Genomic DNA, 14,430 nt, shown 5'->3' on the forward strand with positions numbered 1-14,430 from the left:
AAAAAAAAAAAAAAAAAAAAAAAATAATAATAATAACAGAACACTTTCCAAAACTTGAGAAAGATAAATTTCCTGGTACAGGAAGGTCAGAGAACACCAACTAGATTCAATCCAAAAAAAGACTGCCCCAAGGCACATAAAAAACTCTCCAAGGCCAAGGACAAAGATAGGTTCCTAAAAGTAGAAAGAGAAAAGCAAATAACATATAAAGGAATTCCAATTCATCTAGAAACAGACTTCTCAAAAGAAACCATACAGGCCAAGAGGAAGTAGACTATCATTTTCAAAGGTCTAAAAGAAAACAACTGCCATACATGAATATGTTATCCAGCAAAAGGATCCTTCAAATATGAAAAAGAGATAAAGTCCTTTCCAGATAAACAAAAGCTAAGAGAATTTACCACAAACAGGCACATCTTATAAGAAATGCTAGGGGAGTTCTTTAATTTGAAAGAAAAAAACTTGCTAATGTGCAAAAAGAAAACATTTGAAGATATAAAACCCACTGGTAAAATTAAATTCAGAGACAACCCCAGAATAATACTGTAACTGTGGTATACAATCTACTTATAATTCTAGTATGAAGCCTAAAAAACTAATCTACCAAAAAGAACAGCTACAGCAACCTGTTAAGACATAGTCAATATATAAATTTGTAAATTAAGACAACTAAAAGTCAGAATAAGAGAGAGACAGAGTTAAAGTGTAGAATTTTTTGGAGCTTTTTCTTTGTGGGTGTTTTGCTTTGTTTCGCTTGTTTGTTTTTTAGAGACTGGGTCTTGTTCTATCACCCAGACTTGAAGTACAACAGTATGATTATAGCTCACTACAGCCTTATACTCCTGGGCTCCAGTGATCCTCCTGCCTCAGGTTCCTGAATATCTGGGACTACAGGTGCATACCACCATGCCTAGATAATTTTTTGTTTATTTTTGTAGAGATGGGGTCTCACTATGTTGCCCAGGCTAGTGTTAAACTTGTGGCCTCAAGCAATCCTCTCATTAAGCAATTAAGAAGCAATTAATAATTTAAACAAATGAAAAGGGAAATATAATGTACCAAAATCTATGGAATACAGCAAAAACAGTGCTAAGAGGGAAGTTTATAGCAACAAATGTCTGTATCAAAAAAGTTGAGGCTGGGCATGGTGGCTCATGTCTATAATCCCAGCACTTTGGGAGGCAGAGCCAGAGGACTACTTGAGCCCAGGAGTTCGAGACCAGCATGGGAAACATGGTAAGACACTGCCTCTACAAAAAAATTAAAAATCAGCTGGGCATGGTGGCACACATCTGTAGTACCAGCTAATTAGGGGGCTAAGGAAGGAGAATTGCTTGTGTCTGAAAGTTCAAGGCTCCAATAAGCCACGATCTTGCCACTGCACTCCAGCCTGGGCAACAGGGTGAGACTCTGTCACACGCACAAAAAAAAGACTTCAAAAAACAACCTAGTGATGATGTATGTATGTCAAGGAACTGGAAAAGAATAAACCAAACCCCAAGTTAGTAGAAGGCAAGAAAGAAAAAAGATCAGAGCAAAAATAAATGAAATTGAGACTAAAAAACAATCCAAAAGATCAATGAAATGGAAAGTTGGTTTTTAAAAAAGATAAACAAAAGTCAACAAACCTTTAAGGTTGACTAAGAAAAAAAGAGAGAAGACCCAACAAATAAAATAAGAAACAAAAAAGAGGACACAACTGTGACCACAGAAATACAAGGAATCATGAAAGCCAATTACAATCATATGCCAACAAATTATAAAACCTAGAAGAAATGGATACATTCCTGGACACTTACAAGCTACCAAGATTGGACCATGAAGAAATACAAAACTTCAACAAACCAATAACAAGTAATAAGATAGAAGCTGTAATAAAAAGTCTTCTACAAAAGTAAGGTCCAGGACATAATGGCTTCACTGCTGAACTCTACCAAACATCTGAAGAAGAAGTAATACCAATTCCTGCTCAAACTCTTCAAGAAAATTGAAGAGGGTGGAATACTTCCAGATTCATTCTACGAGGCCAGTATTACCCTGATACCAAAACCAGACAAAGACACAACAAAAAATGAAAACTACAGGCCAAAATCATTCATGCACAGATGTAAAAATCCTCAACAAAATACTAGCAAACTAAATTCAACAATATTTTTCTTCAATTTAAAAAATAATTTTTATTTTATTGACAGTTAATAGTATAAGTTTATTGTGTACAACACGGTGTTTTAAAAATTATCATTATACTTTAAGTTCTGAGATACATGTACAGAACATGAAGGTTTGTTACATAGGTATACATGTGCCATAGTGATTTGCTGCACCCATCAATCTGTCATCTACATTAGGTATTTCTCCTAATGCTATCCCTTTGCTAGCTCCCCATTCCCTGATGGGCCCAGTACGTGATGTTCCCTTCCCTGTGTCCATGTGTTCTCATTGGTCAATTCTCACTTATGAGTGAGAACACGCAGTGTTTGGTTTTCTGTTCTTGTGTTAGTTTGCTAAGAATGATAGTTTCCAGCTTCATCCATGTCCCTGCAAAGGACATGAACTAATCCTTTGTTATGGCTGCACAGTATTCCATGGCGTATATGTGCCACATTTTCTATATCCAGTCTATCATTGATGGGCATTTGGGTTGGTAATACCTTTTAAATAAATTAAAAAGATCATTCACCATGACCAAGTAAGATTCATCCCAAGGATGCAAGGATGGTTCAACATGCACAATCAAAAAATGTGATACATTAACAGAAGCCAGAAAGCATATATATCATTTCAATAGATGCTGAAAAGCATTCAATAAATTGCAACATCCCTTTATTGCAAAAACCCTCAACAAATGGTACAGAAAGAAAATACCTAAAAATAACAAAGGCCACATATGACAAACCCAGAGCCAACATAATACGGAATGGGGAAAACTTGAAAGCCTTTCCTCTAAGATCTGGAACAAGCCGAGGATGTCCACTTTCACCACTTTTATTTGACATAATACCAGAAGTCCTAGCCAGAGCAATTAGTCAAGATAAAGAAATAAAGGGCAACCAAACTGGAAAACAGTAAGTCAAATTAGCTTTGTATACAGACTACACAATCTTGTATTTAGAAAAACCTTAAGGCTCCACTAAAAACTGTTAGAAGTAATGGGCAAATTCAGTAAAGCTGTACAATACAAAATCAAGATTATAAAAATCAACAGCATTTTAATACTCCAACAGCAATCTGAAAAAGAAATCAAGAAAGCAATTCTATTTACAATAGCTTCAAATAATATAAAATACCTAAGAATCAATTTAACTAAAGATGTGAAAGATCTATACAAGGAAAACTATAAAACACTAATAAAAGAAACAGAAGAGGACATAAAAAAAAAATAGAAGGATATTCCATACTCATGGATTGAAGTAATAATGTTGTTAAACTGATAATACCACTCAAAGCAATTTAGAGATTCAATGTAATCCCTTTAGAATACAAACAACATTCCTCAGAGATAGAGAAAAAAAAAAAAAATCCTCAAGTAAATTGGAACCACAAAAGACCCCAAATAGCCAAAGCAATCTTGTGCAAAAAGAACAAAGCAGGAGATCACACCAACTGACTTCAAAATATACCATATAGCTATCCAATCAGCATGGTACTGGCATAAAAACAGACACACAAAACAATGGAACAGAATAGAGGACTCAGATATAAATCTACACATTTAAAGCCAACTCATTTTCAACAAAGATGCCAAGAACATGCAATAAGGAAAGGGCAGTCTTTTCAATAAATGGTGCTGGGAAAACTGGATAATCATATACAGAATAATGAAACTGGACCCCTATCTCACACCATATACAAAAATCAAATCAAAGTGGATTAAAAACTTGAATCTATGACCTGAAACTATGGAACTAGTAGAAGAAAATGTTGTGGAAATGCTCCAGGACATTGGTGTGGGCAAATATTGTTTGTATAAGACTTAAAAGCATAGGCAACAAAAGTAAAAACATACAAATGGGATTATATCAAGCCAAAAAGCTTCTGCACAGCAATGGAACCAATTAACAAAGTAAAGAGACAACCCACAGAATGGGGGAAAATATTTGCAAACTATCTATTTGACAAGGGATTAATAACCAAGAACATACAAGGAGCTCAAACAACTCAATAGCTTTTTAAGCTCTGAATAATCTAATTTAAAAACGGGCAACAGATTTTCATAGACAGTTATCAAAAGAAAGCATACAAATGGCCAAAAAGCATGTGAAAAAATGCTCAACATGACTAATTATCAGAGAAATGCAAATGAAAACCACAATTAGATATCATCTCACCCCAGTTAGAATAGCTTTTATCAAAAAGATGGGGAATAACAGATGCTGGCGAGGATGTGGAGAAATGCGAACTCTTGTATGCTGCTGGTGGGAATGTAAATCAGTATAGCCACTATGGAAAATAGTGTATGACAGTTCCTCAAAAAACTAAAAACAGAACTACCATACAATCCTGAAATTCCACTACTGAGTAAACATCTGAAAGAGAGGAAATCAATATATCAAAGAAATATCTGCCCCTGGTATACATAAACAGGAAATATTATTCAGCCATGAAAATGAATGAAATGCTGCCATTTGCAGCAGCATGGATGGAACTGGACGTCATTATGGTAAGTGAAACGTGTCAAACACAGAAAGACAAACACTGCTTGTTCTCACTCATATGTGGGTGCTAAAAAGTGGATCTGATGAAAACAGGGAACAGACTGGTGGTTACCAAAGACCAGTAAAAGGAAGAGGGAGGAGACGTGAAAAGAGGTTAATTAATGGGCACCAAATATATGCTTAGAAGAAATAAGACCTGGTATTCGATAGATATCAATAGGGTGACACTAGTTAACACTAATCCAGCATACATTTCAAAACAGCTAGAAAAGAATAATTCAAACATTCCTAGCATAAAGAAAAAAATTAAGTGATAAATATCCCAATTACCCTGACTTAATTATATGTCTCAAATTACCATATGTAACCCAAAAATATGTATATCTCATATGTACCAATAAAAGTACATAAATTTTTATGTATTTAGTTTTTTTTTTTTTTTTTNTTTAATTCACCCCAGACTGAACTTGATCTCTATCTTCTTTGACATTAGCAATCCCATAGAAAGTTGCAGGAAGGCAGGTAAGAATACCCAGGTCCAATAAAGGCTTAAAGGGAGCACTCTCTTCACTAGTCAACAAAACACTCATTCAGTGAAATGCTGCTGGCAGGTCAGAACCTACTTCCTATAGACATCACTGGAAAGAACCTGTGTTCCTGTCCCATGTGAAAAGATATATATATACATATATATATATATATATATATTTTTTTTTTTTTTTGAGGCAGGATCCTGCTGTGTCACCAGGCAGGAATGCAGTGGCATGATCTCAGCTCAGTGCAACCTCTGCCTCTGGGCTCAAGTGATCTTTCCACCTTAGCCTGCTGAGAGCTGGGACCACAGGTGTACACCACCATGCTTGGCTAATTTTTTTTTATTTTTGGTAGAGATGGAGTCTCACCATGTAGCCCAGGCTTGTCTTGAACTCCTGAGCTCAAGCAATCCCCCTGCCTTGGCACACCATAGTGCTGGGATTACAGGTGTGAGCCACCACACCTGAGCAAAAGTAAATAAACCTTTAAAAAAAAAGAAATGCATATATGAAAATAAAATAATCTTTTCTAGCCAGGGGTAGTGCCTCATGCATATAATTCCAATACTTTGGGAGGTCAAGGTGGGAGGACTGCTTAAGCCCAGGAGTTTACCTTGGGCAACACAGTAAGACCCTATCTCCACAAAATTTTTTTTTAAAATTAGCCAGGCAGAGTGGCATACGCCCATAGTCCCAGCTACTTGGGAGGCTGAGGTGGGAGGACTGCTTGAGTCCAAGAGGTAGAGGCTACAGTGAGCTGTGATCATGCCACTGCACTCCAGCCTGGGAGACAGAGTGAGATCTCATGTCAAAAACAAACAAACAAAATAACCTTTTCTGTTTGGATGCTGGAAAATTATATAAAACAATCACATACTTTATTAGCTAGGTTTTCTTGCAAATTTGCGATCTTTTCTGTCTTCTCATCTACAGTATCCTGGAGAAAGTCTTTTTCTTTATCAATAACACCAATGGTCTTTTTCATTACATGAGCCTCCTCATCCTGTGAAGTCATCTTAAGGTTTAGTTCATCTATAAATGAAAAGAAATGTTTGTTAGACAAAGTATATTAGGATTTGCAGAAAGAAAATTTTAAAACATTTACCTATTTTTTCCTCCAGTATTTTAATTTGTGCTTGGGCTGAGTCAAGTTCACTCCTTTTTATGGAAAGTCGGTGCTGACAGTCATCAAGTGACCGCTGTAGCTGCTCATTCACCATCCTAAAGAATCAGTGGATAAAAACAAATGGTATTCTTTATCTCTCATAGAAATACTTTCAAAAAATGAGATGTCTTAAAAATATTTTGAGGTCTTATTTTTAAAGTTTCTGTTATTTTTTATTTTAAAGCTCTTCCAGTATAATCAATGGCATTATATATTATTATTTCCTGCTGTCTACCATTCTTCTTCAAAATGGTTCCATCTTTCATGATTGTGCCACTGCACTCCAGCCTGACAGGGTGAGACCCTGTCTCAAAAATAAGTAAAGTAAAATAAAATGGTTATCAATTACCTTAACAAATAAATACTTCTCATGGGAGACTAGTTACAATTGGTTTTCTGAATACATCTAAAGAAATCCTAGTAAAACAACTAATATATATTGGCTAGAGTTTATGGGTAATTTCCAGGAAAATCTGCTACAGCATTTATTTGATCCTAGATAAGAGTATACCCTCTGGTTTTGAACATACACAGATAAAGACTAAGGTGAATTGAAGACAGTCTGACAGTATTTTCAGCTGCAGGATTCTCACTGTTTAGAGCCTCATAGCTGGCAGTTGTGAGGCATAAGGATGTTTCCTAGGGGTTGATTGAGAAAAGTGAGTTGTCCAACTGGGCTGGAAACAATTTTTCCTTGAGCAGGGGTTGACAAACTATAGCTGGATGCCAATTTCTGTAAGGCCTGAGTAGTATGGTTTTTACATGCTTAAATGACTAAAAAAATTTTTCAACAGAAAATTATTATTTTGTGACATATGAAAATTATATGAAATCCAAATTTCAGTGTCCATAATGAACTATTATAACACAACCACACTACTTCATTTTATATACTGTCTAGAGCTACTTTCAGGCTACAAAGGCAGTGTTAAGTAGGTGTGACATAAACTATGTAGCCCGCATAGTCTCAGGGTGTCCAAGGGAGTAATACAGTCATGGGTTCTTAGGTTCTGTTTCTTGTTGGGCCAGTAAAGTCTTTCTCATCCCTCTTTTTCGCTTATTACTAGAGATAGAAACTAAAAACCATGACTTCAGGCTGCTGAAAGCCTAAAACAAAACAAAACAAAACGAAACAAAACAGAATAACAACGAAATACGGTGGGTTGGATAAACTTGGTCTAAAATATTGACTCTTGTCTATTTACAAAAAAAAGACTGTTGACCCCAGCTCTAAAGACTGGCTAGCATGCTCTGTGAAACTATCCTTCCTGGGTAGACAGAAGCTCCCTTACAGTGTTATGTGGCTTTGATTTGGGGTATGAAATGCCCGATCTCATCAAACAATGCAATTAAAGGGAATGATAGTAATTTAAGATGTGGTTAAAAAATGAGGTTTTATATTATGTCCTCTGACAACAGATAAAGAACTTAGACAAAAGATTCTCTATTTGGAGAATTAAAGATTATGGTTGATATAGAAAAGTCTGTTTGTTGGTAATTTGGTGAAAAAAGCTTGACGCAGGAAGGGAAAAAGAAGATAGGTACCTCAGGGAAATGGAAAGGAACATATGCCTTACCTGCCTGAGACAGTCTCTGTCGCCCAGGCTGGAGTAGAGTGGCATGATAACAGCTCACTGTAGCCTTGAACTCCTAGGCTCAAGCAATCCTCCTGCCTCAGTCTCTCAGGTAGCTGGGGATATAGGCACATGCTACCATGCCTGGCTGATTTTTGTATTTTTTGCAGAGATGAGATTTCCCCATGTTGTCCAGGCTGCTCTTGAATTCTTGGGCTCAAGTAATCCTCCCACCTTGGCCTCCCAAAGTGTTGACATTACAGGCATGAGCCACCATGCCCTGCCCTGAGTCTCAGCTGCTTAAATGTCTTTATGTCAAGGAAAAGAGAATGCGCTGTCATCAGAAGGGTAGCAAGAGCTCTATTAATCATGTTGAAAGTGGCAAGAGGTTCAGATAACATGATTTTGCTTCCCAAGAGTGCTGGCTATTACGGTTTGTCTTTGGTTTTGCTTTGGACTTGGATTCGATGGTTCAACTCATGGTTCTAATACTACTTATTGATACAGAGAATATGATTGATATACACTTTCCTGAGAGACAAGTCATATTTCTCTGTTAGAGCAAAACAAATTTATGAAATAATGCCATATCCCCAGGGTATATAAGGTAACCTGGTAAAAAGGTAGACAAAAATTCTCACAATGGCACAGTGACTGAATTACTCCTAGGTGAAGGAAGAGGTAGATTGAGCTCACAAGAGAAAAGGATATTAGTATTAGTACAAGAAATAAAACTCCAAAGGAGCTATAGGTTAGGTTATCCAAGAGAGGGCAATGAGAGCTCTGCCTTCTAAGACTGGAAAAAGCCTCGTGTGAGGAAAAAAGGCGTTTCAGCTATAATCTCAAGGAAAAGCAAAATGGATTAAATGCTAGATCCAGTCAGCTGGACACAAAAGTGAAATTGTGGATGACAAGAATATACCATGTTATCTGTACTTTGGAGCTGAATCCAGACATGAGCCAGAGGAGATACTGGTCTATTTGGCTCTACTCTTGCATAAAAAAGAAAAGAAAAAAGTAGTATCTACTTTAGTTCTTCCTGAGGTCTAACCTATCAAAACTATAGTCAAAAAAGCTAAAGAGCAAAACTGGAGATGCTCTTTAAGAGTTACTAATGTAGTGCTCCTTAATTAACTAGACACACCCAGTTCTTGGTCTTATTTCATTAAGTCGTTGGCTAATCAGAACCCTTATGAACTACAGTCTCAGACCTTTCTTTTCCTAATTGCTTTGATTCTCACATTTACTCTGTTTACTGTAAACTTTTGTGATTCCTAGTTTTTTGTATATTGGATCTATGTCTTTTTTCTCACCATTTATTTTTGTTTTTTGGAGTTCTGGCGTGACTTTCATTAGTTTGTTTTCTATTTCACCAACTCACGTTTCTGCAATATCCAATGCCATTCATTAACTTTTCAGTTTTAATTTGTTACTCTTTTTTTAAAAGTATCATTATTATAATTCTTTCTGATCCCAAGTTGTCACTGTTTCATGATTGTTTCACAGATGTAATGTCTCACTGACATGTGAAAATCTTTTTCTAATTCTGACTGCAAATGTAATTTAGAGAGGTATTTCCTCAGACTCTTCAGAGTGGTCCCCTTCTTCCAACTTTCAGTATCTTTTTACTTATTGCAGCTACCCTGATCAGAAAAAAGCTTCGTTTGTCTTTTGTTTCCTTGAATCTTCTGTATTCTTAATTAATTAATGACTACTAACAACCCAATATGCTAAGGCAAATCTTCTACTTATTGTATTTCTCAGCCCCATATTAGTTATCCAAACCTTTTGATTTTATGTAAGAAGCGTTTCTTAAATTTGATCTCTGTTCTCTGAGTTCATTACCACTGCTTCAGTCCAGATCCTCGGTCTTCTTTATTTGCCATCAATCTCTAAGATTTCAAATCCATGTTCCGTATTTCCACCAGAGTTAGCTTCCTAAAAGGAATACTAGTCATATGTCTCACCTCCCTACTTAAACATTTCTAAGTCAGAAAAGGTTAAAAATAGATAAATTCTCTGACTTTACATTTCTTTGAAAGAGGCAAGAAAGAGAAAGAAAATGGCATAGGCAGTAAGCAATTCTGTAATTTTCAGCAATCTTACGCTATGGAATACAAATGATCTGAAATATTTAAGAGGATTTCAAAAGGAAGGAGGTTGAAAAACCTTGCCTGCAATCATATTAATCTGTGAAATTTCTTTTGAAAAATACAGATACCCAAAACCTACCCCAGTAGATTTTCGGTGAATTAGAACTTCCAGAAATCAGCCCCCTAAATTCATACTTTTCAAAAGCTCCCAGGTGAGTCTGCTGCAAAGCCAACTTCTGAAACTATGGCACAAAGGCCCAGTCCAAAATGCCATGGTTATAAACTTTATATAACCACAAACACATTCCCAGAAATGAAATTAGAAAATGTTGAATAAACTTACCTAAGTGAGTTCACCTCTGTTTTCTGATGAGATGAGTCACCAGCCACATGGCTCAACTTTTGAGCTTGGACTTTTAATTTGTTCTCTAACGACTCTATTGTTTCTTTCATTATTAATACTTTAGACTTTAATTCATATTTTTCGCTTTCAAGCTATAATTTAAATTTAAAAAATAATAGGTATATATCTTAATATGTTAATTATATTTTTCTTAGGCACTCAAATAATATTTCTGGAAGAAAACCAAGCAAATATATTTACTTAAAAAAAAACTTTAAGAGTCATGTGTACAGTTTAGGTTCTAGGAGTCAGAATGAGCATAAAATTTCTCTCTCCTCACTATTATTAAAGATACAAACAAAAAATAAAAAGCAAAAAGAGAAAAGAATATATCCATAACAGCAATGAAACACCAGAAGGGAAACCACTAGCAGAGTGAAAATTTTGAGGAATTTCTAAAACACAGTAAGTAAGTAGGACTAAACTGAGGGGGGAAAAAATGGCACAAAGCATTGTAACTCAAACACAAAGTGGGCAAGATTTATGTGAACAAACAGAGTAATTTTCCTGAAGAGCACAGAACATAACCTGACATAATGTAAAGGCACATGATGTTTCTTGATGGGAGCACAATATTATAGTATTAAACTTTCCTCAAATAATAGTAAATTCAGTGGAATTCCAATAAAAATTCTGATAGATCCTTTTTTTAAAAGGAGAATGACCTAGATTTGGTTCTTAACTCATTTACAAAAGAAAAAAAAAGAAAAAAAAGAAAAAAAAATCTTTTTGGAAAAAATACAAGTATACTTGCTTTATAAGATATCAAAACAAGCAATAAAGTTATTATATGAGAGGCCGAGGTGGGTGGATCATGAGGTCAAGAGATCAAGACCATCCTGGCTAACATGGCGAAAACCCGTCTCTACTAAAAAAATACAAAAAATTAGCCACGTGTGGTGGCGTGCAGTCCCAGCTACTAGGGAGGCTGAGGCAGGAGAATCACTTGAACCTGGGAGGTAGAGGTTGCAGTGAGCTGAGATCGGAACACTGCGCTCCAACCCGGGTGACAGAGCGAGACTCTGTCTCCAAAAAAAAAAAAGTTATAATTAAAACAATGAAGATTTTACATACAAATGCACAAGCAAACATATGAAAGTGAAAACAGTGAAAAACATCACGTACAGATATAAATTTAGAAACGACAGCAAATTTTTGGGAAGTAGGAAAAAGGATAAACTTTAAAAAATGAGTAGGGAGCTGGGTGTGGTAGCTCACTCCTGTAATCCTAGTACTTTGGGAGGCCAATGCAAGAGGATCACTTGAGGCCAGGAGGATTGCTTGAGGTCAGGAGTTTGAGACCAGTCTGGGAAATATCGTAAGATTCTGTCTCTACAACTTTTTAAAAAATCAGCTGGGCATGGTGGTATACCTGTAGTCCTAGATACTAGGGAGGCTGAGGTAGGAGGATCACTTGAGCCCCACAGTTAGAGGCAGCAGTGAGCTATGATCATACAATAGCACTTCTGCCTGGGCAGCAGGGCAAGGCTCTGTCTCTTTAAAATAAATAAGTGTAGGGACAAACCACTCATTGGAGAAAAAAACGGAGCAGGATTTCTTCTTTATTTTACATAAAAAATAAATTCTAGATGGAAAAATGACCTATATTTAAATTTTAAAACAAATATTAGTAATAAATGTAAGTCTTCTAGTTAAAAGTGTGGACTGACCACACATATTTTATCTCCCCTCCCTCTGAAAGAATTGCTAAAAAGACAGTACAGGAATAAGAATACACAGCTCAGAAAGTGAGGTTTTCAGATGAAAAAACTGAAACTGATGTTTTTATATTCAAAACATATTTAAAGGCGTAAGTCAGATACACTGGAACTCTTGACAAAATTTAGCAATAGGTTCAAGGAAAACCAGGTAACAAAAAGAAAAGCAATCCAAAACAAAGTCAGTTACTATCTAAAGAAAAAAAATCTCCAAGAGAAAAGGCAGTTTTGCCAGCCCTACCACAACTCCATCATAGCACAAAGGCAGCCACAGACAATATGTAAATAAACGAGCAAAGCCGTGAAGCAAAAACAGACTGGAGGCTGCATATGCCCTGGAGATCATATTTTGCTGAGCTCCATCAACGGTACATATATAGAAAGGGAATTGTTGGCTCACAGGGTTTTTGTTTGTTTTTTGCTTTTGAGACAGAGTCTCGTTCTGTCGCCCAGGCTGGAGTGCAGTGGCACGATCTCAGCTCACTGCAACCTCTACCTCCAGAGTTCAAGTGATTCTCCTGCCTCTGCCTCCCAAGTAGCTGGGACTACAGGTATATGCCACCTTGCCTGGCTAATTTCTGTATTTTTAGTAGTGATGAAGTCTCACCATGTTGACCAGGCCGATCTTGAACTCCTAACCTCAAGTGATCCTCCCGCCTCAGCCTCCTAAAGTGCTAGGATTACAGGTGTGAGCCACCACACCTGGCCTATTATGTCTTACTATGACTCTAAAGGCTTCACATCTGGGAGGGCAAGTCTAGCACCATGTTGTTCTTTAAACTTTCTATGTGATGCTTGGCTTTTTGCTTCCACATAAATTTTAAGATCTATTGTCAATTCTTCCCCCTTGCCCCCACAAAACCTTCCTGGGATTTCAACTGGAACTACCTCAACTCTATAGATCCAAGTTGGGGAAAATTTATGTTATTTTTATAACCTTTTTTATAAACCTGATAAAATCCTCCACTTATTTAGGCTTTCTTTAACGACTTTCAATATGGTTGCATAATGTTTCCTATGAAGATTCTGTAGATTTATCCATAGATGTCTTGTATTATTCATGACTACAAAATTGTATGCATTTTCTTTTCATTTATCTTGTTTAGGATTTGTCATGCTTTTGAAATTCATTTTGAATCAGAGAGTTCCCGTGTTTTCATATCTAGAAAATCATCAGTCATTATCTCTTCAAATACTGCCTTTCCCACATTCTATTATATCCTCCTTGAGCTCTAAGTATTAATCAACGTATTAGATCTTCTTACCCTATTCTCCAACATTTTAACTTTTAAAATACTTTGTTTCTTTCCGATGACTTCTAATACTTTCTTCAGATGTATTTTCCAGTTTATTAATTATCGATTTTAGCTTCTGGTCAAGCTGGAGTGATAGGGACCAGATTTACTCTCTTGCCTGAAATAACTAAAAAGTCGGATGAAATATATGAAACAATGGTTTTCAGGACACTACACATCAGGCAATAATGACCAGTGACTTCTGAGAGACAGGAAACAAATGTGATGAGCTTTACACTTGCTCCAGCTTATTGCCTGGAGTATTTCCAGACTGTGGCACAGGGAAAGGAACCCACATGGAACCCAGCGGTCTGTCCTAAGTTCAGAAGACAGACATCAGAGTCAAAAAAGGCCAAGGCAGCTCAAGTTTGCAGGACAGACACTAGAGGAGAGATGCAAAGAGTGAGAGCTCCATAGATCTATAAAGGGTACCCTCTGAGTCTTTGGCTGAGGAGAGCTCAGCACAGAGAAAACTACCAAAGGCCAGGGAAAGAACCATGAACAAATTAGAGGGAATAATACTCAGAGCTCATGTATGGCCAGGAAAAGTTCCTGTGCCCATCAGTCACTTGAAAACCTCATAATCCATAGGGCAACAAGTAGCATACGCAAAAGGGTTTATTTCAGTAGTGAAACAAAATTAGTCCAAGACTAAATGCTACTTTGATCCCACCTAAGAAACCTTAAAGGTAAGACTAAAGGATCAGGCTACTTCCATGTAATTTAACTGCATCCCAGAACAAACCTCGAGTATTTACAGTAATACAAACTATCGAATAACCAAGAAGGTAAGATTCACAATGGCTGACATCCAATCTAAAATTAAATTACCAGGCACACAAAGACACAGAAAAATATAGTCCAGGATGAGGTGACAAATCAACCAACCCAGATGACAGAAATAGAAGGCAAATAAATTAAAATAGTGAAGGCATAGTAATAGAAACTAGCTAAAACAAAACACATCAAAGGTTGACAAACTATTGGGTACTAT

The 14,430-nt window shown here is 36.5% G+C and overlaps 1 protein-coding gene across 5 annotated transcripts in view; it reads right to left on the reverse strand.

The window, feature by feature from the left end:
* CEP135 (centrosomal protein 135) overlaps positions 1-14,430 on the reverse strand; it is an 80,362-nt gene that overhangs the window by 27,149 nt on the left and 38,783 nt on the right. For all 5 annotated transcript variants that reach the window (XM_017540218.2, XM_017540219.2, XM_017540220.2 and 2 more), the window contains 3 exons: positions 10,364-10,515; positions 6,294-6,409; positions 6,066-6,220 (listed from right to left, as the gene is read on the reverse strand). In XM_017540218.2, the coding sequence (XP_017395707.1) occupies positions 6,066-6,220; positions 6,294-6,409; positions 10,364-10,515 (423 nt within the window). The remainder of the gene's footprint in view (positions 1-6,065; positions 6,221-6,293; positions 6,410-10,363; positions 10,516-14,430) is intronic.

Source organism: Cebus imitator, unplaced genomic scaffold (genome assembly GCF_001604975.1).
Source record: "Cebus imitator isolate Cc_AM_T3 unplaced genomic scaffold, Cebus_imitator-1.0 Scaffold124, whole genome shotgun sequence".
In the NCBI taxonomy this organism is placed as follows: Eukaryota; Metazoa; Chordata; class Mammalia; order Primates; family Cebidae; genus Cebus; species Cebus imitator.